Genomic DNA, 26,466 nt, shown 5'->3' with positions numbered 1-26,466 from the left:
CAGTGTTAGAGGGAATCTTATTTGCCCCGATGATTTTGGAGGTTTTCAGTAACAAGACAAAGGTTAATAGAATACTGCTAGACTTTCCAGATTAGGATGTTTAAAAATGCAGATTCAAGTGAATTACTTTTCCATATTTAAAAGTTTGCAAAGAGGAGACACCATTCACAAATTATTAAGTAGACTTTATTTTTGCTTATAAAACCATCAGGTTTTTTGTCTGTCATATCAGCTTCTATACTAACTATGGAATTGTCTTCCTCCACAAAGTTTCGGTGCATAGTGAGGGGTTACTTTTTTTCCCTGTTATCACCCAGAGCTTCCAGTTTGGCTGTAGAGAGATTTTCTTTTGTGCTGTCTGTATTATTTGGCTTATCTGTCACTACCCAGTCTTGCTGACCAGCCCCAGAAAGGCTTTCTTTGAGACTATTAGAATCTGTAGTTTGCTCCAGTTGTGGTTCAGGTTGTTGTTCCATGTCCATGTCTTGTGTTTCACTGTCAGCTTTCACCGTGGCAGCGTTCCTGAAAACAGCTCTCATGACAACTGGGACTGACATGCAACTGAAGAAAGAAATGACACATTAGTCACTACTACAGACTTTACCCATTCTTTAAAGTACTTCTGTTTTTCAAACTGTGGCTGACACCTGAATGAAAACTAGCATTACCTCTTTATGTTTTTGTCTGGTACAACCTGGTGTTACATTGTAACCACAATATAAATTACATGTGCTGTACCAGAAACATACATTGATATACTGAAATGTAGTGCTGAATCTTTGAACTTGGGTGTGCAAAGAAGCTTTGACTGAAAGTGTGGGAGGGTCTGGTCAAAAAAAAATAGTCATAAGGGTGCTTCTAGTGAAAACCCAAACTAAGAATATTGAAAAATATTCTTTTTTGTTGAGTTTTATAATTGTAACCTTCATGTTTTGTACAGGTACAGATCATATCTTTTCTAAAACACTATCTGTACTGGAGGAGTTTTTTTCCCACTCTTAACCTGGTTCCAAAAATAGTACCTACTTTGAAATCAGGTTCAAAATCCAACCTACGTTGATTTTGTTGTCCTCAAACAGCTAATAGTTGTATAATAGCTTATACCAAACAAATTAGTGCTCTCAGACTATGCTCTGAATCAGTTTGTCTAGCCTATGTTCATGTATTGCAACAACTTGCTCTCTTGGAATTTGTTCAGAAAACAAGCCAGAGACAGTTTTGGAGACATGCCATATACACCTCACTTTCTGAAGAGAAGCACTGATTACTATTAGGTAGATGTGTAAAAAAGACCTTTCCATGCTATTCTAAGTTATGCTAGACATGAGACTGTCATCAGCTAGAGTCTTCAGAAAAACATCTTTTTATAAAAGGTAAAACTCTTCATTCAGTAGTCTTTCCCTGCTTCCACATGCTCTTCATCACTATTAATGTTTAAAATTTTTGAAAGACATACTTAATACACTGAAGTAACTTTTTCCCACTATTGTATTACAGCATTTTACTAGGGTGAAGTTTTCCAGTTGCTGAGTTTACGGCATTATGAATGCATGTGATATTTCCATTAAATGGACATCTGATGTTTATTCCAACTGTTATAAAATAAAACTACTTACCGTTTCACAGCTCTTGCTATGAAGTCATCACTAGAATTTAGAGTTGGATCTTGAGGATTTAAATGAAGGTGACATTGGACTTCTCTAGAGGTTATAACATCAATTACCACTAAGAAGGAACGGAACAGAAAAATGTTTGTTTTGAAATACTTACAAACACTGAAAACCATCCTTTCATTTTAATGCTTGAAGAGATGTAAAACTGAAGTCAGTGGAAAGAGGTTTGCAGCAATATATTTGCATGACTTGGTTTTTCTTAATATACTTAAATCAGAAATTGTAACTTCTTCTATTTATTAATTAAATGCAGGGCAAGACAAAACAGGACTTGAATATTTGCATTTACTTTCTGTATTACTCTGCATACAGAACACATTTTAGTAAGTAGTTTATACACAATTGTTACTTCTGTGTTTTTCATGGGCTGCATGCTGTTGAGTGGCCCATAGAATGTTTGTAACTGAGAAGCATAGTGGAAGAGCCTAGATAGAACCAAGTCCCTTGTCAGCTCAGTAAAGAGGACAGTAGCAATTGTTCCAGACATACCACAGGCTAAATTCTCTTTCACAGGATGAAGGAAAAAGACAGAAAAGCTGCTGTTCTTGTGTGGTACCACTTCAAAGTAAAGCAGTTCGGAATCATCTAGAAATAAAATTACTGTTTAGTGATATCCACCATTGAAGTTGGACTCTGGCTGAATTACATGCCAGAATTTTTTAAATACTGATACAACAGTCTAATTATTCATTGTTTTGACAACTTAGTTTATGCTTATAGAAATGCCAAGCCTAGGAGATGTTAAAAAAAAATTCAATACAGTGTTAAGAATCTTTTATGATACTCCACAAGTAATGACAGTTTTGGCAAGGGAGCAATAAAATCTGTTAACACCCAACTTAGAAACTAGTTTGTCTCTAATACTTTGCCATCACTTCCAACTACACAATTTACCTTCATTTATATGCTTCTCAGAGACACAGCTGCTAATAAGAGTGTTATATGCCACTTGATGTCGAAGAATCTCTATTACGTCAGGCACGCACTTTGGATGATTAAATGGGATTTTACTGACCAAGGCTCCTGCTAAATCAGATTTTTCTGAGCCCTTGTTTATGAAGTAACAGTGCTTTGGGCAATCTGGAAGAGACTAAGCAACAAATTTGGTGATATTTCAAGGACTGAAAACAGGAAAGTAAAGATTGATGTTATCAGGCAATTGTACAATCTGACAACAAAAATAATTTTGAAAGATACATTTCTAGCATGTCCATCATATCTCTGCATTTCTAGTAGAAACATAATCCTTAGAGGAAGCTAAATGAGATCCACTCTCCCTCCCAAATGCATCCAAATTAGGCAAATATACCCAGAGCCACATGGTCAGGAGTTCAAATATCACCAATTCTTTCAAATACTTTTAAGAGCCCTACAGGCTATAGAAATGTTAGTGACCAAGATAATAATATCATAGTAATGCTGCTTGATAGTTGCACAGACAGGATAGCAGTTTTGCCAGAAATCCCTTCTGGACATCAGATCACTACTACTTTCTTTGGAGAGGTATGTTTGGCTAGAGTATCTCCTGATGATTCACTTGAAGAGGAGGAGGAAATAGCAAGAAAAAGTTATCACCTGTCCATGGTGACAGTGAATCTGTGACAAAATTAGAAGTGCACTATTGTGTTATCTACTTCAGGATGCCAAATGGGAACTGTCCCCTTAAGAACAGGGCAGGGCAGTTAATTAGGAGGGTCTACATTAACAAAAGCTGGATAGCTTTTTCTTGCGTGTTCATGGACCAAAAGGATTTTCCCTACATTCATTTCAAGGTTAGAATGCAATTTAGTAATTCTAGAAGTAAAATCTTTAAACTCAGAAGTAAAACCTTTTCCCACCAAGTACAAATATTTTAGGGAATTGTTGAAAAATTACAGAGCCTTTCATGTGCATCTAATAGAACTGACAGTTTAATTCCATTTTACAGAAGAGCTTTGCCAAACATTATTTTAGCATGGTCTTAATTTACTACTACCTTCTGTACCACCACCTCAAGGACCAAGAACTAAGCAGGCAATGGGCTCTACAAACACAGATAGTAGAACAGAAAAAAGTGCCCTCTTCTTTTGCTGTCATGAATTGCAAAATTAATGTTTCCTACCAAAAACAAGTAGATCTTTGAAGCTTGTCTTGTAGTTGTCCTGTGCATAAGTCTGGCAGAAAGCATCTTAGCAACAATTTTATATTCTAAAACTTTACATCTAATGCAGGCTAAGTAACTGTATTTCAATAATGTGGTTATTAAAAGGAAAGCCTTCTTCAGTTAAACAACCTTGTCTCTAGATAGCAATTGGCATCACTGTTGTAACACTTTTTTTCCTGCCAGTCCCTTTGAAAGGAGTCAATAATCTCAGTGTTACCTAATTAAGAAATCTCTTTTGTTAAAACAGTGTGACATGCAGCATGATGAAGATCTTCAAAAATCTAGGTAAGTACCTTCTTGGGACTTGCTCCTCACACCAGTCATTAAGTTTCCTTCTTTTTGAGGCATTAATGGTAAAGTTCTGAGCAGTTTTTGGAAGAGTAAATAGTTGTGTTACATACAGACCAATTAGTATGACGTCAGCAGCCAAGCACACAGTGTTTCATTAATGAGGATGAGAGGCTCACTTACTTGAAAGGATCTAATAGTGCTTCGTAAATTGAACTATTTCCTAAAGAGCACTTAAATATTGTTGGGATTCTGGGAAACCTACATTGCTTGCTTATGGGGAAATGGTAATTCAGTATATATATCTTGCACAACAGCATGGTGTGTGTCAAATGCACGCTATACTTACCACAAGGAAACAAGATTTATTTGTAGACAAGTCTTCACTGCATTTTTCTTTAAGAGTAGACTGAACAATTAGCTCATACAGTGGAGCTAGTTTCAAGCCAGAAATCTGAATTCCTGAAACCAGGTCATTATTTTTATTAGCACATTTTTATTAGCAATTCGGTTATGACAGTAGGTTATGAAAGCTACTATTAAAATCAAACCCAGTGTTTTGAAAAGACAAAAATAGTGATTTTCTTTCTTACTCCCCTTTTTTGCTATTGGGAGTTTGAGGTAGAGTGTTTAACTTTGCCTGTAATTGTTGTATCTTCTTAGAACTTTTGTTTTGCACTGGTTGTTAAATGTTACACTTGGACTGATAGAACAGAATTATGTTCTGCCCAGAAACAACTTTTTCCTCTTGCAACATTAACACTGGGAAGTAAAAAGCAAATAAGCAATGCGTAATCACACAAGTACTTAGTCTTAAAAAACAATTATAACATGCCTGTGAGCCTCTGTATCTCTTCAATACTGGATAAGGACATTGGAACAGGCTTATGAAACTTCAGAACAAAAAGAGCTGGCAAATCCATGCTGAGTTCATCAGTCAGTTGCAAAAAAGCAGGATTGCTAGGAAAAAAAATTGTCAGAATGAAACCTTTTTACAGAAATTGCCATAACAAGGACTCTTACTGCAAGGACACTATCAGGTCCCTAGCAGTTTATTATGTTCCATACATTTTCTGACTTGAAAAATTTTTTGCTTTATAAATGCAACTTTAACAGTTTAAAACATGGTTAATGTGAAAACTGACAGAAAGGAAAAGTGAGACGCAGAAACTGAGTGATGTTTTTTACAAATAATTCTAAAGTATTTTATTTTGGAAAGTTACTTCAGGCTTTCCCTCCAGACAGCACTGAGGTAGAGAGAGATGAGGTGTCAGTACCCATAGTAGGATGACAAACTATTTTGTATATTTTAGGTGTAATATCTTTCAGTATATGCTTTCTTTACTGTGAATCTATGAAGGACTTGTTTGTTGAATACTAGGAAGTTAAGTAATATTGTTCCAGTGGCTCTTTCTGGCTTCAAATCTATTAATAAATTCATAGTTCAATGCAACTGACACATTTAAATATTAACACAGTACCTTTGAAGTCCATTTGGGAAAACCATAAAAGCCAGAGATTTTATAGAGGGTGCAGCTATGGAGCATAAAGGCATAAATAAAACAGAGGTTCCTGTTTCAGCAGAGGCTAAATATGTTATGCTGAAGTTAGTGCCAGTGTTTTGTAAATTCATTTCTGTATTGACAAGTATCCAGAGCCTCACCTGTCCTCTCCAGCTCGAGGATCTACAATTAATGGAGAAAGAGGGAGTTTGTGGAGTGCATCTGTGCTTTCAATAGTTACAACTGTTTTTGTTCCACATACCTGGGAACCTGAGGGAGAATGAGAATGGCATTATTTTCCTTGTTTTAGTGTATATTAATCCATGCATGCAAAACATACAATGGTAAGGACTTGGAAGGTCAGGTCCAACTGACAGCCACAGTGGTGTGGGCAGTGAGGAGAAGCTTGCACTGACCACACCCAAAATGCCAAAGTTGCCCAAAGATTATAGCTGAGTCAACAACAAAGAAATTGAAAGTAGTTTCCTGATGGACATTAAGACTGTGCTAAAGTGCATCACATAAACTGTTCTACTAAACTAGAATTTTAAACTTTATTTCTGAGCTTTCATTCATTAACTTTGCTTAATGCAATGGGTACTATTGAAAAACTTTTCATGTTAGTTATTTCTGCTGAAATAGCAGAATAGCTGAAATAGCTTTACCGTGATTTAGTTCTGCTTCCAAAACTTGATAGGGAGAAATGTAAAATTCAATGTTCATTGGGGTGCCTGAGGAATAAAAAAATAATGGTTACTACACAGGTCAATAGAGGAAATATGTTGGGTACCCTGACACAAAGGTGAAAAAACCAACACTGTAGATGGGCAGAGGGGATTTCTTGTAAGAGTACATCTCTACTTACAATACATGTTCAATATATGTTTTGTATGTCTGTATGTTATCTGAGAATACAGGCAGAGTAAGTCCCTACAGCAGGTTTTATTTATAGTAGAGGATCTTTCCTGTACACAAAGATCAACTCAGTAGTGTTTTTGATTACAATTCTTTGAATTCAGAAAAGGGAAAAGAAAAAAAAAGGGAGAAAAAGAAAAAAAAAATCACCTCCAGTTCTTGGCACCAGGTGTCCTACTTTTCCATTAAGTACTTCAGTAACTCTGTTTAGATCCTGTGTTCTAGTTCAAAACACATCTTAATTAGTGTTTCCTGCATTGCAGTGCTAGCTAGGCTAATGTAATTTGTAATTTTTATCCTTAATCAAAAGGAGACAATGCTTTCTTGGAAGTAGATTGTATGTCCAGTTTCCAAAACACCACAACTTCCACATGTGCATTACTCCTAGGACTTGGGTTTCCACTTCCCCTGTATCTGAGCTGTTTCATGTTGCATTTTGGTGTGCTATTTACCAGAAATTAAGGGGATCAAAAATATTAGAGTGGCAACTGGTTGTGCAAAGAATGAGGACATAACCTGGATATACTAACTTGAACAGAACCAGTCTCTGACCTCAAATGTGTTCATAGCTGATTACATACAGCCATACATTTACATAGCTGTGTACTAACTCTGCAGTGCATTAACTTACAGCATAGATGGGACATATAATCTATTTAGCTTATAAATAATATTTACTGATATATCAGTGACCAGACAGGATACAGCATATTAGCTCACAGTGTTATTATGCTTCATAAGGGAAAACTGCAAAAATAATCCCAAGAGTGTGTTTCAAGTTACAGAAGGCCATACCTGCCAAGGTATGTGTATGTAACTTAACAGGCATAATATCAGAGAAGATATTTCAAAAATCCAGAAGGAAAGCACTACCCTCAACTCTAATTTTCTGAAAATAATGAAAATCCTTGTACAATTACTAGAAGGTTTAGGAAACTCTGTTCCCCATCTATCTGTAATCCTACTCTTTGAAAGGAGAAATGAGAAAAGGAAGGAGGAGAGCTGGCATCTACTACTCCTGATCTAAAACTTGAGGACAAAATGAGATACCTGAACAATAGAACCCCAAAAGTCTATTTTACTTCTGCCACAGGGAGATCTAAACATGACTGCTGACTTTCAGATGCACTGTTTGCTCCAAGTGGGTGGTCCTATGCACACACTCCCAAGCTCTCTAACCAACCAGTTTCCCAGGAAGTCCCTTAGATAAAGCACAGGAGGTCAGTAGCTCGTCTCGTTTGGTATGTCTGGGGTTGACAAAGGCTTCAAGCTTCCCAGTGGGAGAAAACTCATTAGCCTTCCACATCCTGCTCTATAATTAGATCCGGTTTTTAGTGAAATGAAGGGGTGTGGGTAGAGGTAAAGGGACAAAGACATAGACTATGTTACCTGTCTAGAAGAGACATTGAATAAAGGTCTTTTTCAAGGGCCTGCAAAGCAAGATATCCCTTAGCTTTCATTTTGCTGGGAGAGAGAAGAGACAATTTGTTATTTTTGTAAGTGAACAAAAGTTAGGCTATGGATTTCAAAAGTTTTTGAGTAAAAAATAACTGCAACCTGTTTCCTGGAATTCGATACATATTTGAAAGGTCTTCTAGAATCTTTCCAAAGGCATCATAGTTCTTCATCCTAGCAAAAAGAAATAATGACTATCACACTACTAAATGAGATGGAAAATAACTCTTTTATATGTAACTTGCTAGAAAAGACACCATTTCAGAGTGACAGACGCCCCCTCCTTATCAGATCAAGTAGCAGTACTGATTTTAAATTTTCTTAGAAGATACCAAAAAATGTGAACCTTTGGTTTTGTTTCAAGAAGCACTGTAATTATAGCTGAAATTGGCACTGAAGTAGGCACTACTGAAAGCAATAAATGTACATGAAACACAAATTTGACAGCTCATCAGCTGCAAAATGCTTTTCTGGATGTTCCAATAAAGCTAGTCATATTCCCTAATACCATCCATGTGTACATTGCTCTTTTCATTAAAATATCAAAACTGTATTAATGCTGCACTTCACAGCACCATGTGAGAGAGACAGACCTTAAATACAACTGATAGATACATCAATTAAAAAAAAAAAAGAATGGTGGCTGGGTTTGTAAAGGAATGGTTCAGACTGCTCAAACCCCAGAATTCCTGCGGATTCTGACTTGCTGTGACAGCCTGGACCTCTGTTCAGACTAACCCACCAGGTATTTACTCACCTGCTTAAGTAGATTTTACCTGAGGTTTACAAGTCTTACTAGACTCTGTGGTGCTGCAGTCACACAGACAAGACCTTCCTTCCCTTCCTATGCAGATGTGGCTGCAATGTGGATCAGCAGAGACAAAATAAGCCTGCCTGGACTTTGACATTGGGACAAACCCTTTCAAAACTGGAACGTAAACAAGTCACTCAGCTCTCCACTGTCTCTTTCCAGCTAGACTAGTGGGGAAGCAGGGAAAAAGGAGGGAAGCAGGCATGCATGGTGCAGAAACAGACACAGCACCAGCCTATGCATTAGCTGGCTGGTTCATCTTTATTTTATAGTTACTTTGAGACTCATGGGAAACATTACACATATAACAAACTGCCTTACAACCAAATAAAATACTACACCAAGAGGTGTAGAAGGAATACTTGTGCTTTGTGACAAATCTTAACAAAACCAGAAAAGCAGAGAAGTAGCACCCACAGTACCAATGGTAACTATATGCCAATGTTCAGAGCCAAACTGCTGGCATTAACATCACTGGAAGTCAAAAATATAGGAAAATACAAGTTCAAGCTTTAAGACATAGATGTTTACACCCATAAAGCTAATATAACTTCCTTTCTGAGGAAAAAGAGGGCTGGAAAAACTGATGATGAATAATATAAAAGAGAGGTGAAACACTCAAGGTCAATGATTATTGTTTCTCTTTTTACCTTCCCTTTCTAATATTTTGCCACAGTATTTAAGTAAGAATCCAATTTCCTAAATACACTCATTATTATTAAAACCTGGAACCTTGATCATATTCACTGAAGAACTTCTAAATAGACTTTTAAAGTGATGGCCTGACCTGGAACAGCAACTATTCAGACAGAACAAAACATGGTAATAAATAAATAAATAAATAAATAGTGCCCTACTGCTACATGAGAAAATTGGGGTCACATCTCTCCCTATATATTTGCAAAGAAACTCAGGCCATGTGACACCACCTTGCTTTCACTGTTGTGAGAGAAGCCTGAAGGACATGTAGTTAAAGTATTTGCATAAGGACAGTACAAAGACTGTTTAGTATTTGATGGAAGGAGGAGAGGAAAAGTAATACCTAGTTTATATCTGTAAATCTGCCAGTTCTGAATTATCATCATCAGTCCATTACCAAAACTATGGGTCCAAGTAGTTCTATAATTCTTGCAATTAAGACAAAGGCCAGTATTACAAGGCTGTGTTTGGCAACTAGAGCCAGTGTATTGGGGATTACTCTCTACGGTTGCTCCACTGAAGCAGATGATTCAGTGAAATGACTTGAGAAATAAATAATCCTGGAGTATCTTTTCAAAATTATATTTGCTACAGTTTTAGCCTTGAATTTACAACTTGGAAGCAGGTAATAATAGTTACAACTTCCCACATATAATGGAATCCAAAAAGGTGTCAATTCTTCTGTTGTTTTCTGGATTCATATTATTTTTCCTGATTCTCTTTCCTTCTTTTTTTTTTTTTTTTCCCTCTTCAGTTTTTACACCGGAATGGTTCTAGCATCAGGAATTCCTTTCCATTCAAAATGAAACCCTACACATGATTCTTTACCTCAGAAGCTGCACCAAGTCATCACAAACCTACAGGAATAAGAGACAGGAGTTTCATCTTTCTTGCCATCCTTTGTGACACATCTTTTATAAGCATTTCATTAGTAATGATAAGCTTGATCCCCATTACTTTTAAGTAGCTGAATGGTTAGCATAAAAAACCCCCCAACACTCAAGAACAAGACTAACAGTGCAATAGTTAAAAAAAAAATTACTATAATAATTGGAAGAACAAAGGCTCTGTGAAAGAGGATAAAATTAACAGAAATAGTTTGTTTTATAACAGTAACAATATAAAATAACAGAAATACTCTTTCCAGAAAAAAAAATTTGCATCTTGGCCAGTTTTTCTTTTGTTGGTAGTGCTAGAATTCTCTGAATATGCATTTCCATTCTAATGATATTTCCCAGCACTCACTGATCAACAGACCTGTGCTGGTTAGATGAACAATTTGAAATTCCAGGGTTGACTTCAGCTAAAAATAATGGACAAAATTAACTCCAAGGTAATGTAGTAATTTGGATACTTACTGATAAAAAACAGAGTTTATGTTCCCCAACCCCCCACAACAGCTTGTTGTTATATCTTTGATCTGAAGGATTGTCTGTAACCCTGTAACAACTGCAGAACATGATATGTGAACTTCAGGGTGATATTCTGTAAATAATTTAATATAAATTTTGCTAGAAAAACATCCCCACTAGTAGAAATACATATACTCCTAAAGAAGTCAGAAGAAAAAACAGAATAGCTCCAAGACATCCATTGAGAATATATATTGCACTACACCTTGGTAGGAAAATATTTTAAGCCCCTGTTATTTACTATATACTGGTAACATTGAAGTATGAAAATAAAAAATATTTATGCATGATACCACAACATACTTGGAAGGTGGGCCTGTCAGCTGACTTTTACTGTAATACTTAGCACTAGAGTATTTAGTATCTGTAACTGAGTTGTAAGTTTAGGTGAGAGATTCAGATGCCTAAAGAGGTAGCTAGTGTCATGCACAGGCTTTCAAGTGTGACAAGACCAAAAGGAAGTCAAATCCTTTCTGACATGGCAGCTGGAAGCCAGGTGGGAGACCGCAGGGTGGTGAGAGACAGAGAAAAATAATTTTACCACAGGAGCTTCTTCAAAGTGAGCCAACTTTACATCCATCACATCTCCATCTTTCTCCAGCTGAATTTCTACATAAAACATCATTGATGTTATGTAGCAGGCAGTCCCACTGGGGCTAACATGAACAGTAAGTCTGAGGAGAAAAAGGAAAAAAAAAAAAGAAGCTTGTATATATAAAAATCCTGTCACTTATAAAAGGAAATGGGTATAGTTCACTTGGTCGTGGGAAGAGACACCAGGGATGCTTCAAAAATAACTCTTCCTTGGCTCAGATTCTGAAAACTATCCAACTGGGCATGTATTTGTGCTCTGCTCTTTGCATTATCATGTTGGTCTGCTCAAAACTATTAACCTCAGCCTGCAGCTTTGGGATGTAGGCATTTATGCCCTCTCTTTACCCAACAACCTCCTCCACAAAGGGCTAATCAAAATAGGCAAATACACTCCATTAGAACACTGAGCTAAAAAATAACATTCTTGACAAGCCATCCAGGTATTCGTCTCTGGACTTGATGCCATGCTTGCTCATTTGCATTTATACATAAACAAACTTACCCTTTTTGTCTGGATAAAAGTTCCAGTGTGTCCATCACAGAAAACATGGATTTAGCTGCAAAAACCAGAAATGCAATTTAATGAAACTGCAATGATCAAGAAGTAGAACCAGTATTATCTTGCTTTAAAGGATATGATTTACATAATGAGAAAATAGTATCTCTTGAATGACTTGTTATTAATGACAACTATTAGTCTATGATTAATAAGTGCTGTTCTGGGTAGAGAATATTCTCAGGCTCTAAGAACAGCTATAGCCTGAAGGCTTAGCCCAAAGACAAGTCGCAAGTCTCTTGTCTCTTATCCACCTCGGTGTTTGTACATTTGACCTCTTTGTGAAGAACATGAATAGAGAAGGATTGGTAGATTCCACAGAATATTAAAAAATATACTTTCAGTTATCCAACAGATCATTACCATTTAATGTCTTCTCTATCTTCTCCATGCAAGAAAGCAATGGACCATCTGGAGCATTACTGACAGGCCTCCGAAGTGGGTTATCCTAGCACATTTGTGAAAACAAGAGACAGAGAAGGATTCCTTAAATTACTGGCTAAGAGACACAGCACACAGGTGCCCTGTACAACAAAACACTGGCTATTTGTTTTTCTCAAACACAGAGGTCACCTACGATTGGAGCTATCTCTGAAATGGCAGCACTGAATGGATTTGTGAAGATGCTGTTGTGCAGTAATTACATACCAGATGCCTTTGGAGCAAGGAGCAGCTTTCCATTCCCTTTCCTTTTGAGCTGATCACTAAATGTGTCAGCTAATTTCACTGTGCAGCTAGAGATAAGCTAAGAAAATACTTGTGTTTTTATTTTAGAAAAAGTCTGCCTGAGCAAATAGATCAGTAAGTGCCACAGGAGTACTTTGTTAGATTGGGATACAAGTTTCAGCTGAAGATACTCACTTCAGTAGCAAGCCAACTCTCCCAGTTTCTCTTCAAGCTCTTGTCTGAAAACTTCTCATACTTCACACTTCAATTAATAAAGAACACTTACTGCTGAAGAGTTTTCACTTTGTTCAAATTCAGGACATTGTTTTCAAAGTAAGGCTTCAGTTAAGCATTAATAAAAAGAAGCATGAAAACAAATGGGAATTTTTATACTGAGCTCACAGCAGTTGTGCTAATCTACTCTTTACAAAGATGATTGTTAAATTAGCTACTGGAAGGGCAGGAAGCATGGTATATCACAGCAGCAGAAAGTCTAGATAGCAGATTTCAGACCAGTTTCTAAAAAACAGTGTTTTCACCCAGTCCTGTAGGCAATAAGTTGTCTTTACATATCATGAATATGGTAACAATAATGAATGGAAGGTAACCTAAACTAGTAGACAATCAGTACTAACTCCTGAATAGTTAAAATAATGCATGAAACAACCCCTAAAGTGTTAAAATTAGGCAGGAAATTTCTAAAATATATTGTCCTAAGAAAAATGGGGAGTCAGGCTACACTAGGCACCAAGTTTTGCTTGGGGTTATCTTTTGTTTGGTTTTGGATTGCATAGGGGTTTTTGTTTGGTTGGTTTCGCTTGTTGTTTTTGAAAATCAAACAATTTTTTAACTATCTTGGAAACATACTCTTATACTACATATCCTTCTCTCACCTAACCTGTGATTCTTACCATGCAAAAATAAACAAGTTTCAGAGTTTCAGTCCATGGCCTTTGTTGGTATTTTAAACGTAACTGTTCCATTAAAGCATTTGTAGAAATAGCTGTCACAACACCTGAAAAACATGTCAAAATGTTCTAAATATAATGGCAGGTATTTACACTGGCAACGAGAAATGTTGGAAGAGGACAAATGTAAAACTTTGCTAAGGTCATAGATGTTATGCTTCAAAGAAGGAAGTAATAAAAAAATGTTTTAATTGAATTTTGCACATACAAACATCTAATTTTTGTAAGATTTGGACAGAAAAAGGGTAGGGGGAGATTTTTATAGGCAAGTATTCTCAATATTAAATACAGATATGCAGCCCGATCTTCAGTTTGTTAAACAATTAGGCTTTCTTTACCAATGCACAATTTCATATGTGTATTCTTAATAAATACCAAGGCTTTGCCATGGACTTAAGATATCCAGATACACCCACCCAGAGCTCATTAAAGTTCACTTTAGTTAGAGATAAAAAATTAGAGATCAATTTTTATGATGAGGGTGTTGAGACATTGGAACAAGTTGCTCAAAGAAGTGGTAGATGCCCCATCCCTACAAACATTCAAGGTCACGTTGGACAAGGCTCTGAACAACCTGATCTAGTTGAAGATGTCCCTACTTATTGCAGGAAGGTTGGAGTAGATGGTCTTTAAGGATCCCTTCCAACCCAAACTATCCTGTGATTTTGCAGAGGATAATCTCAGTGCAGGGGTTTTTTGGTCATTGGGATGGCAAGGAATGAGAATGGGGCTGGGACAAGGAATACATTCAGTTCATCATCTGTCTCCTTATAAATATTCTTTCTGGCCTTACACAGAATCCAGATGTACAAAGAAAGTTTTTTGCTGACATGTGATACTTCCATCATCATTACTTCCATCAGGAAAAAAACAGGAGTGAATTTCCTAATACATCAGTCTGAGACGGGTAGGAAGACTCCAAAGTTATTAATGAGAAGAAATTGAGTCCCACAGCATGCCACCCACTTTGCTCTGAAGAAGAAATATTACAAAGGGCTTCTTTGACTTAGTGGGCACAACAGCCACAGAGATGTGTCCCCTTTGAGCCAGAGGCACTGCATGGGGAAAGAGAGGTGGACTAGGAGAGGGACATCTATACCCTTTGCATACGCCCAGGAGGTATAGTGAGTAGGAGCTGGCAGCAACTTCCTCCTGCAGGGAGGATGACAGAGCAGCAACCACAGTCCCCTATAGATCAGGCCACTTCAGCCAGCTGGAGGAAGGGGAAGCAGTGGACCCCAACCAGCTCTTGCAAGCACACTTGCTGGGAACATGCCCCGACTCACCCATGCCTTCATGCTGATAGAAGGACTGCAACCCACCCTGTATCTCCATTCACACTGCAAGAAACCAAGGCTCCTTTTGTAGCACCTGCAACACAGCACCCATATGTGCTGTGCAAGGCAAAAGTCTTGCTCCTTCAAAAAACTGGTCCCCAGGGGTTAGTATTTGAACTTGAGGCACAGCAACATCATCTCTGCTACTTTTTCCAAGGGGTACCCTGTTGGCCATGTTCTTCCACATCTAAGTCCTAAGGAGAAGGCAAAACGTCTATCCCTATCTTTTCAAATGGTGTAGTATTCTGAGAGACTGAATTTAACTGGGGGACAAAGGCAGCAGGAAGTATGATAGCAACAATCACTCAGCAAAACAGGAAAGCACTCCAAAAGGGACTTTTTAGTGGTGCTTTTTAGTGTAGGGAATTAAAAAAAAGGTATCTATAATGTTTGCATTGTATATGTGCATCCTTTTGTGGCCACCTTAGGTTGCAGTCTGCTTGTACATAGGAATCAGTGCACAATGGCAGTGTGAGGTTCAAGGGTTAATCCTGAACCTTTGTACAGGCACTAGCTCAAAATGTGGTTACTGGGGAATGTCAAGGTCTACAGCAAGAAGAGCACATCTCCTACATAAACCCTGGGTGGCACTGTTTCAGGACACCTTACAGCAAACTTTCTGCTTTCAGCTGTTATCTGTCATGCTGTAGTACCTGAAAGTCTCATAGCATATAAAATAGATTATTTTTGACTTGTTTGTAGAAACCTGAGTAGAAACTAAATAGTTCATTGGCCTCACTAAGATTACAGAAAAAAACTAAGCATGGGCTTAGGAATCCCAGGAGAAGTGTATGTCAAGCATACTAGTTAGAGAAAGCCACTGTAGCTGAATGAGTTAAATATATTTGCATTTCAGCTTTTACAAAGGAGGTGAACTGTGATTTCAAAAGTAAATTGATGATGTAATTCAAGACTTGTGGCAGATCACATTTCTGTAAAATTATTAGTTTGGTGTATGCTATTAAATATTAATTTGCTTTTTAACCTGACATTAGCAGCGACCATAGCTATAATCATGAGCTTTACCTGTGAATTGGTGCATGAATTTAAAACATGTTTTCAGCATTTCTAGGGGATCATTTTAGCTTAGGTTTGTTTTAATAATCTATCAAAATGTTTTCTGCTGAGCAAGAACATGTACTATGGCCCATGTAAAATAGGTTGCCTCAGGCCAGATCATAGGAACAGGTATGTGCAAATATGACGTACCACAGCTTGGTAGTGCTTAGTATTTTTGTGGCATTTTTCATAAATGTTTGTGCAGAGCTCTTTGGAGTCTCTGTGATCTTGATACTAACTCCAGTGGTTTGATCAGGTCCTGAATAAGCAGAAAAGTAAATTATTTGCTGACTGTTTTGAAGAGAACACTTCCAAAACAATGGAAGAAAACATGCCACAGCGTACCTTGTCTGCATAATAGCTGTTCTGCAAATAAACAGAGGACTTCAAGTTTAATTAGTCACAGTACAGTATGGCTGATAAGCCTAAAATACAAAAAAATAAAAAAAGCCTTTTTCATTGTGCTCAAAAGTATGTATTTAGGTAAATGAATTTGCATCATTTTTCCAGGATAGAGACTGTGCCAAATTTTCATAACAACACAAATATTTCAAGACAATTATTAGCCTTCACTTAAAATTGCAGGATTGGCAAAAATCACATATAAGAAACAAAAGCTTAAGCATTATCAGAAAGTTCCTCAGAATAAGGTGCTGTTCCACTATTCAGAACTGTCGTATCAAATTACTGCACTCAAGAGATGAGTTAAGAGTAATGAATAATTAAAAATGTTCTAATTATAGCTTCTCAGGCATATTAAATACACAAATGTTTAACTGGGTCAGTTCATGGGGAAAAAAAACCCCAAAACAACAAAACAACTGGACATGCATTATCATGAGTATAGAAAATAATCAGAATTAACGCATGAATCCTGCATGCCTATCCGCTCTGGATTAATCTCTCTTTGACTGTTCACCAAAAACTGCTGCTGAAAGAATCCTTCATGTGCCCAGTTACTAAATAAGTTGTCCCCAGAGTAAATCCTCTTTGGCTCTCAAATAATTGCAGGTTATCTTATTCCCTTTTAAAGGGCATGCTTCTTAAAGCACCTTTTGAGAAATTATTACTACTTGATTTATTTTTGTCATGGTTGTCTGCATCTTGCTAAATTCCTGACTCTGTAATATGCTTCACAATGCATGGCCTGGGCACATGGTGTTTCATATGAAAATAACATTTTGTAATTTCATAGTTCTAACATTTCTGATGATTTTTCCATTTCATTGAATGGTAATTTGTTTTTCTGAGAAAGAATCAACATATTTCTCATTCATATTATTGCATGAATTCAATTATTTTTTCAGTGAAGATACTCTAGATTTATTATAGAACATAAGAAACCTTGGCTTACTGTTGATACATTTTAGTGACAGCATTTCAGAAAATATTCCAGGTATTTCATGATCAGTGCAACATTGGTAGGTTTTTTTTGTTTCTGGTTTCTTTTGGCATACTGAGGGTTGCTTTTTTTCTATTAATCCTATATCTAGTCTTGATTCTTTTTCATCTACAGAATAAAATCAAAATAAATCACCAGCAATATATCTTTACTGGCCTGCATCCAGCACTTTATTGGAATTGCATCTTTCCAGAAGCCCTCAGCTGAACTGCTGACCAGAGAAAACAGTGGCTACATAACAGCTCACAGTAAGTCTAAATACAGAATTGGGGCCTGGGGCAGTCTCTGAAAACCAGTGGTTCCAGCTAGAACTGCAGGATGTGTAAGAGATGTTGCTGTAAATATGAGGTCAGAGCTAAAAGTGTGTTCTTTCACAAAGTGCCATGGGATTTTAGAGTGATCAGCAGTGACAGAACTATAAAATGGGCACATAACTGGAACATGAATCGATGTTCACAAAAAATGATGAGCATTCAAACAATTCCTTTATCTATCCTAGGTGCTCTTCCATCTAAGGCAGAATAAACCCAGTGCTGCTTAACTTTTATCACCTATAGCTTAGTCTGATAGGGTCTATAGTTTATGGCTTTACAACCCATAAAAACGACAGTATGCTTTGTTATCTTTCCTTCAGTCTCTACATCATGTCCACAGTTACAGAGTGTGAATATTTAGCTCCTGAGAGTAACATCAGAATGTTGATGGGTGCATTTTATTTCACTACAGCCATATAGACTGAGCCAGTTTTACTTCTCTACTTACTGAATAGCACTTCTGGCACTTAGTCTGAGACGCTTAGCATTGGCAGGCTTTGACTATTTCCTCCTCCTTCACTGAAAGTGATTAAGATCCTTCAAAGCCAAAGGCTGTATAGACAAACATCAGAAAAATATGTTCATAGCAAATGACCATGGATGTAGAAACACATTGACACAGACAGGGCATATCTTTTCCTCATAGTCAAGATACAACTAACATTTGATTTCTGCTTGACATTAGCAATATAATCTCCAAGTAGTTCTTGTCTAAATATTTTCCCAAAGGCCCTGGATCCATGTGACCACAATTTAAATAACCTCATGAACAAACATGTGAGGGCTGCCTTCACATGTGTGCATTTTCTCTTTAGACAGTTTCATAGGACACCATGATTGCTATTCATAACTGAACATTTGTTTCTTTTTCTACATTTCTTATCTTCCTAAGAGTCTTCTGATCATTTTTGTAACTAAAATCAGGTGTTGCACCATCCTTCATGTTCTTCACTGACATCAGTCAACATGAAATCAATGGAACCCATCACTTGAGAGCTGCCACAGCTCTCCTTCAAGAGAGAGATAAAGTGAATGTAGCTGACACATAATCTGCACAACAGGGCAAAATTATGCTGAAGGTCTACATTGAAAATGTTACTGGTAGAAGATGGGGGGTGGAGGAGGAGGGAGGGAGAAAGGGGAGCTAAGAATTAGTTGAGGAGCTGAAAATAATGATAAGCACTGAGGAGATCACTGTTGTAGTGAAGAGGTGTAATACAGAAAGAGAATAATTGTGCTTAAAGGAGCTCTCCACCAGTATGTCTCAAAGCTAACCACACAGGAGCCAGCTTTAATTATCTTGTTTTTCCAGACTGGGATGCAGAGAGATGGGGAGAGAAAGTGACTCCTGAAAGGCTGGCCACAGAACTAGGAACCAGACTGCAATTTACCTGACTCTACTCTAGCACATCCCCATTAGAAGTAAGAATGAAACCAGCAATGAAAGAAAGAGGTGGAGAAAGTGACTAGAAAATCACAAGAAAAAGACATGGAAAAAACCACGATGTAAGTATGAAACCATATCAAATATGAAAAACAGAAGTAACAGAAAAAGAAGAACATGAAGAGCAGAAAATACATAAAAAGGAAAAGATTCAATAATTACATAGACAACACTAAAATTTGAAAATGATACAAAATTTTGTGTTATTTTAATAACAGAAAAATGAGATGAGTTTAGGTGTACTTGGAGCTATTTTAAACCAATATTGGTTTGGAGATGATTGTTCAGCTTAAGTGTTCTGGTTGAATATATATCAGGATATGGATTATATAACATGCAGAATAAAAAAAGAAACAGCACTCAGTGGCAAGTACTGATTTCAATAAAATAGCATGTGGAAAGGACACATTTTTCAGGAAAGGCAGTACCAAAGCTCAATCCCAACAAATGCCAGTTAAAGATATTACACCAGTGCCATGCAGATAGGTACTCCACATAAAGTACACATTTTACATCACTCTATGTTGGTTAAACAATTTGACACTGCTTTTCATATCTTATGTTTTAAAACTGAAGCTAATTTAACAATGAAGACTTGTTAGAAATATATGCAATACATATTCAATTATGCATTTTAATGCTTTTATATTTTTAGACACTTGGTAATTCCTTAATTATGTTCTTAAAAATTTTTAAATGTTCTTAAATCTTTTTGTCCATTCTTATATATTATGAACCAACTTCACTGTAACCCTCAACTTTCAGATTTTTAGGTTCCTAGTCACCTACTAGAATTATATAATTTGTCCTATTGAATGACAAGATGAATGACTGCAAACTCATCATTACTCATGAATTCCTTGTTATTGAAGTCACTTAACCTTACTTTCTTTATAGGGATGATGCATTTGGGGATGAATCTCTTCAAACTGGTAAGAAAGCTGTAAGTGTTAAGAACCATGACTAGCTCAGATGGAATACTGAGAATATTGTCATTTGGACAGCTAAAAGAGCTAAGGAAATTCAAGTATCTCATTACCCAACATCTTATTACAGTCATCCCACTATGGGTTTTTTAGAGTGTATGTGTTTGTTTGCAAGTGTAGGGATACACAGGTGACAGGTTTGCAGGCAGTCACAAATGATGTGAAGCTTCTGGGAAGCTGACAGATTAAGATGTCCTTGCACTGAACAAGAGTAGAAGGAACAACTGTCCATACAACCTTTGTGTCTGTTTGTTGATTTGTAGTGTTCAGAATCTGTACTGAATTGCATATTTATTTATCTGTGCACGTCACAAAAACATTCCCCAGGTTGTATGTGCTGAAAAAGCATAGAGAAAGAAAGACTGTGCCTACAGAGCTTAACCTCTAATTGTAAAAGGGAGATAAAAGCTGGGATGGGAAATGGAGGGACTGGCCAAGATCAGAGCAAATTAGTGACACTGTGAGGTTATTATGTAGTTCAACCCCAGCTGGCAACTAAGTACCTTGCAGCCCCTCACTTACTCCCTTGCAGTAGGGTGGGGGGCAGGGGGGGAGAACCAGAAGGTGAAAAGGCTCAAGGGTTGAGATAAAGACAGTTTAATAGGGAAAGCAAGAGCCACGTGTGCAAGCAAAGGAAAACAAGGATTTAATTCACCACTTCCCATGGGCAGGCAGGTGTTCAGCCACCTCCAGAACAGCAGAGCTCCACCATGTGTTACTTGGGAAGAAAAACGCCATCACTCCAAATGTCCCCACTCTTCCTTTTGCTTCTCCCACTTTTTATTGCTGAGCATGACACCATATGGTATGGGTCATACAGCACATCCCTTTGGTCGGTTGTGGCCAGCTGTCCCAGCTGTGTCCTCTCCCAACTTCTTGTGCACCCCCAGTCTCCTCCCTGGTGAGGCAGTGTGAGAAGAGAAAAGGCCTTGAGGCTGTACAAGCGCTGCTCAGCAATAACTAAAACATTCCTGTGTTATCAACAGTGTTTCCAGCATAAATCCCAAGCATAGCCCCACACTATCTATTGTGAAGAAAATCAACTCTACCCCAGCCAATACCAGCACAGAGTAGAACTAAGATTACATGAATTCCAATCCAGTTGTCTGTCACCTAAGGCCTGGAGTTGTACTGCCTAACAGCAGGCACCAAAATAAGCTTTGTCACATCAGATTTTCCTGCTAGTTTTCAGAGAGAAACAGGCACACTTAGAAGGAGATCTGACCACCCACCAGTAGATACATCACTGTCTCAAGGCAGCCATCACTCTTGGTTGTTTGAAGTGGGAGCTACATCCCAAGTCTGCTCTTGGGCATGCCAGTTATTTATCTCAAGAGTAGGATGTCCTTAAAACCTTACTATCCCTTACACAAAAGCACAGAAAAGCACACAGAGTTAAACTTGAGGAGTAGGAGTATGTTAATAATTAGCCAAGTAATTCTTCATTGTTACTTAGGTTTTCTCACAACTGGTACAAACTGAAGGTGGATAAAAGCTTCTAGCTCTTTCCTTTCATTGGGGGGTGATTCTCCTCAGAATACATGTGAATTTGGGCAGGGTAATTTCTTTTCAACTGTCCTGCTACTTAGGAACTCTATTAAATCACAAATACATTTTATGCATCCTTATGCATTGGTAATAAAATGTTAGTCTAAAGAATTTAATACAGTTGTGCCACCAGCCTAAAAGAGAAGAAATTAACCATAATACCATGAAATCCTACTTCCATGTATCGGTTTCAGTTCAGCAATACTTCACAACACAAAGGCCCACACACCCACAGACCCAGCAGACAGCAGGGTAATCAATTCTGGGCTGAAATAGGAGGGTGCCCTCAAGAACCAGTAAGTGGTTTTGTTCCTCGTCTCTTTTGTCCCTTCGAAAAATTAAGTCTCTCTCACCCTGAAAGATTTATTGAGCACTTAAAGGAAGAATGGATGTTTTATGCATGATGAGATGGTTTTCCCAAGAATGTGGTTCATTTATTCATGTCAACAGAATGAAGATAAAATTACAGCGTTAAATTATGCATACTTTAAATATAAATTGTGTGCTACTAAATGTGTGCTAAAGTAGAGAGAACAAGTATTTTTTGTTCTGTGGGAATGAAAGTTGCACATCAATGTTTTTCCCAAAGATTCGGACATGTTTTGTCTGACATGTCCACTGTATCTTTAGCTTTTTAAAATAAATGAAATCTTTGTCAGTTGATTTCTTAGTTGTATTAAGGTACATAATGCAAGTACTACTAGCACACAATTAATTACGTCTCTGCTTCATTATTCTACATAATTTTCCCTTCGAGTATTTTATGTGCAGAGCTGTACTGGCACATATGTTAATACATAACAAAGGACATTCATTACCTACACCCTTTGTAACCGCATTGCAAATGTCTACTACACTGCCTGTATGGTTTTAGGTACCTGTTGTAGCATTTAAGCACCAGAGAGCAATTCAAGCCTCTTGCTGCCTTGGGCTGTGAACCCTAAGTTTTTATACAGTCAATGGAGTGAAATAGTTGCTCTCCTCTGACCAGGTGCGCTCTCACACTGAGGAGACAGAATCATGCCCTAAAATATTCCAGGTAATCCAGAGATGCTCTCACTATGGTCACTTGTTAGCAATTGAATAGGAATTATTAATGTAGTGCATTTTCATGGAAATACTTCTTTTAGTTTTGGGTTAAAGAGTTCATTTTTTTTCTAGTAGGTTTAGGTAAGGTGCCAGGGGACACATCCAAGATAAAAATGAAGGGTATACTATAAACTGTTTTTAATTGCATTATAACATGCAGTTTGGACCACGAAACAAAAATTCAAAATAATTTTTTTTTTGTCTTAAGATAGCGCTAAAGAGAGATCAAAAGGACAAAGATCACGTTCATTAACAAGCAGCATGGTGCAAAATGGGGATGAAGCCCCTCCCACTGTAAGTGAAGAGCAGGTTCAAGACCATCTGATGAAACTGAACAGCCACAAGTCCATGGGGCCTGATGAGATGCATCCCAAGGTCCTGAGGGAACTGACTGATGTTGTTGCCAAGCTACTCTACACCATATTTGGAAAGCCCTGGCAGTCAGGTGAAGTCCTCAGTGACTGGAAAAAGGGAAACATCATTCCTATTTTTAAAAAGGGGAGAAAGGAAGACCTAGGGAACTACATACCAGAGATCCACAGAACTACATACCAGAGACCTTCCCTTGCCTGGGAAGACTGTGGAGCAGATACTCATGGAAACAATGTTAAGCCCATATAAGAGGATGAGACGATCCAAGACAGCCAGCATGGCTTCATTAAGGGCATATCATGCCTGACCAATCTGGTGGCCTTCCACGATGGAGTGACAGCAACAGTTGACAAGGGAAGACTAGGAAGTTGAGATGTCAACTACCTAGACTTCTGTAAGTCCTTCTGTAAGGCAGTCCCACATGACATCCTTATCTCCAAATTGAAAAGACATGGATTTGATGGATGGACTATTCAGTGGATAAGGAATTGGCTGGATGGATGCAGCCAGAGTTGTGGTCAGTGCTCTTATGTCCAGGTGGAGGCTGGTGACAAGTTGTGTCCCTCAGGGGTCCATCTTGGTACCAGGGCTGTTTAATACCTTTATCAATGACACGTCAGTGAGATTGAGTGCACCTTCAACAAGTTTGCAGATCCATGAAGCTGAGTGGTGCAGTTGGCACAACAGAAAGAAGAGATCCTATCCAGGGGGACATGGACAAACTTGAGAAGTGGGCCCATAGGAACCTCAAGTTCAATAAATCCAGGTGCAAAGTGCTGCACCTGGGTTGGAGCAATGCCAGACATGAGTCCAGACTGGGAGAAGAACTTGCTGAGAGCAACTGTGCTGAGAAGGACTTGGACAGTTCACTTGCAGCCCAGAAGGCCAATGGTATCCTGGGCATTATCAAAAGAGGGGTGTCCAGCAAATCAAGGTAGATGATTGTCCCCCTCTACTCTGCCCTCATGAGACCCCATGTGAAGTGCTGTGTCCTTAGCATAAGAAAGACGTGCACCTGTTAGAGAGAGCCCAGAAGAGGCCACAAAAATGGTCAGAAGACTGAAGCATCTCTCCCACAAAGACAGGCTGAGAGAGCTCAGGTTGTTCAGCCTGGAGAAGAGAAGGTTCTGGCAAGAGCTCATTGAGGCCTTGCAGTACCTAAAGGGTAAAAAGAGCAATGTCTTATATGGGCAGATTAGGGACAGGACAAGGAGAAAATGGTTATAAACTAAAAAATTAGATTTAGATTAGATCTTAGGAAGAAATTCTTTATTTTGAAGGTGGTGAGGCACTGGAACAGGTTGCCTAGAGATGTGGATGCCCCATCCCTGGAAGTGTTCAAGGCCAGGTTGGATGGGGCTCTTAGCAACCTGGTCTAGTGGGTGTCATCCTTGCCCATGACAGGGGGTTTGGAACTAGACAATCTTTAAGGTCTCTTCCAGCCCAAATCATTCTATGCAAAGGGGCATTTCCATAGAGTGAAAGAGCTGCTACCAACATCCTGGTAAGTACACTGTATGTCTTACAGGGCAAAGGTTATTTTGGATTAGCTCTAGTACTGAAGGAACAAGGAAGTACTAAATGGCTGCTGACATCAGTATTAATGAGACCTTAACGATGGCTCACCCACTCTTACACCAGAAGGGTTCTGGAATAAGTATTAAAAAGTAATACAGCACAAAGATACTCAAATGGCTGCAGAAGCTGGGCCAGGATTTCTTGAGGACTCCTGAATCATTATTTGTACAGGATCACGCAAAGACTCTTCCAACATTTTCATGGTCTCATGACAAGTCTAATCACAGATACCATAAAAACTTTTCCCTGTCGTGAAATATCAAATATATTTTGTGTTTTATTTTGGACATTTGGTTGACTCAATGTTACTAGCTTTCCTTTCCTCCCTCCTTCCCCCTCCCCCCCCCGTACCATTTACCAGAATCCAACATTTCTTTGTGTAAATGGACGTATTTTGATATTTTAATCAGAATGAATTGCATCTGGATTGCTATCAATTTCTCAGACTCTATGGAATTTACAAAAACTAGCTCGTACTGGAATGTAAGGCCAACAAAATTAAATTCTAGAGGGATATGTATTAAACACTGGCTAAATGATGTCAAAAATGTCAAGATGTCAAAAATTTCAGAGAACAGAGCACAGAGAATAACAATGAAAATTTTAAAGTGCACCTGCTTTGCAAGCAAAGTGGAATGGCTCCATGAAGTGAACACTGATGTGAAAGTTTTTCATCTGAGGTGATGAAATCTGGAATTTGCAGACTTGGAAACTACCTTTGGCCAAGCAATATGTGGAAGAGGGGATCCTTCAAAACCATTTGTATTGTCTGTGAATGGTTACAGTGTGAAAAACAAAGATGCACACTGAGCAGTCAATTTTGATATTATGCTTAGGTTTCATTACATCACTTAGATAATGAGTTTAAATCATGTTTTGTTTGCACAAAGTTCCCCTTTATGTCCACAATGTAGCAGTAAAAGATACAGTTGTTAAGGCACGGTTGCTATTATTATTTGAATGATTGTAATTAACATGGAAACTCTCCTATCTCCCTGTTTGGCATCTATAAAATCCTCCATGCATGGAGTGGTCCATTACTATAAAAAAAACCCCAACAAAACTCTCAAGAGTCTCACTGCTTCATGTTCCTTTCTGCCAGTGATAATTTTCCCTAAATTCAGTATATCAAATGCTTTCTCAGATTATATTTGTGGCCTAAGGAAAGCTCCACTGAAAATAATTGTGTTTATAAACCTAGCGACAGATGTCAGGAATTTATCTCCTTACCATGGCAGGACACGCCTCCTCTATTCTCCAGATCGGGGATTAGCTGGGGGAAAGGAGGGACGGACATCGAGCTACAATGTTTTCTCACCGTCTCCCTTAAGAGTTTCGCCTGAAACAAAGGAGGAGAAGCAGGAAAGGAAAGCAGGTGCCATTTGAGGCTCGGAATTACGGTGCCGTGGGACAAGCGGGACACAGCCCCACACCGGGACGACCCGCCCGGGGAAGGCGCCGACCCCACCCCGCCCATTACCCGCCCCCGCCGCGCCCCGCCTGGCCCGGCCCCGCACGCGCGTCAGGCGGAAGCAACCGCCCCCTTCCGGGACCGGCCCCTGCCGCGCCGCGCCGCGCCGCACCGCCCCGCTCAGCCTCGGCCGGCACTGCGCCTGCGCGCCTCGGCGCCTGACACCGCCCCCCGGTGACGGCAC

General features: G+C 38.4%; 2 protein-coding genes across 10 annotated transcripts in view; one reads left to right on the top strand and one right to left on the bottom strand.

Annotated features, from left to right (window-relative positions):
- The window catches only part of YAE1 (YAE1 maturation factor of ABCE1), a 31,013-nt gene extending 6,014 nt beyond the window's left edge, over positions 1-24,999 (top strand). Inside the window, exons 5-9 of one of the 9 annotated variants that reach the window (XR_014226686.1) lie at positions 4,064-4,101; positions 17,595-17,728; positions 19,107-19,300; positions 20,136-20,170; positions 23,074-24,999. Coding sequence is in view for 4 of the 9 variants with exons in the window: in XM_082287792.1 (XP_082143918.1) it covers positions 4,064-4,101; positions 10,241-10,292 (90 nt within the window). In the remaining 5 variants the exon portion in view is untranslated. Of the gene's footprint in view, positions 1-1,497; positions 2,950-4,063; positions 4,102-10,240; positions 11,294-17,594; positions 17,729-19,106; positions 19,301-20,135; positions 20,182-23,069 lie in introns of those variants that run through there. The other 8 variants (XR_014226687.1, XR_014226688.1, XR_014226685.1 and 5 more) reach the window with 8 other exon arrangements.
- LOC309576504 (mediator of RNA polymerase II transcription subunit 1-like) lies at positions 90-26,171 on the bottom strand. Its single transcript, XM_082287854.1, has 16 exons — positions 26,042-26,171; positions 12,412-12,496; positions 11,995-12,049; positions 11,440-11,572; positions 10,315-10,343; positions 8,079-8,150; positions 7,911-7,985; positions 6,672-6,742; positions 6,272-6,337; positions 5,768-5,876; positions 4,940-5,064; positions 4,454-4,566; positions 2,568-2,763; positions 2,163-2,258; positions 1,617-1,725; positions 90-561 (listed from the first exon to the last, which is right to left on the bottom strand). The coding sequence occupies exons 1-16, from the start codon at positions 26,042-26,044 to the stop codon at positions 291-293; spliced, it is 1,608 nt and encodes a 535-aa protein (XP_082143980.1). The 5' UTR covers positions 26,045-26,171; the 3' UTR covers positions 90-290.
- Positions 26,172-26,466: the final 295 nt, after the last annotated feature.

This window comes from Coloeus monedula, assembly GCF_965178545.1.
Source record: "Coloeus monedula genome assembly, chromosome: 1".
In the NCBI taxonomy this organism is placed as follows: Eukaryota; Metazoa; Chordata; class Aves; order Passeriformes; family Corvidae; genus Coloeus; species Coloeus monedula.
This window is presented reverse-complemented; position numbering and strand designations above follow the sequence as displayed.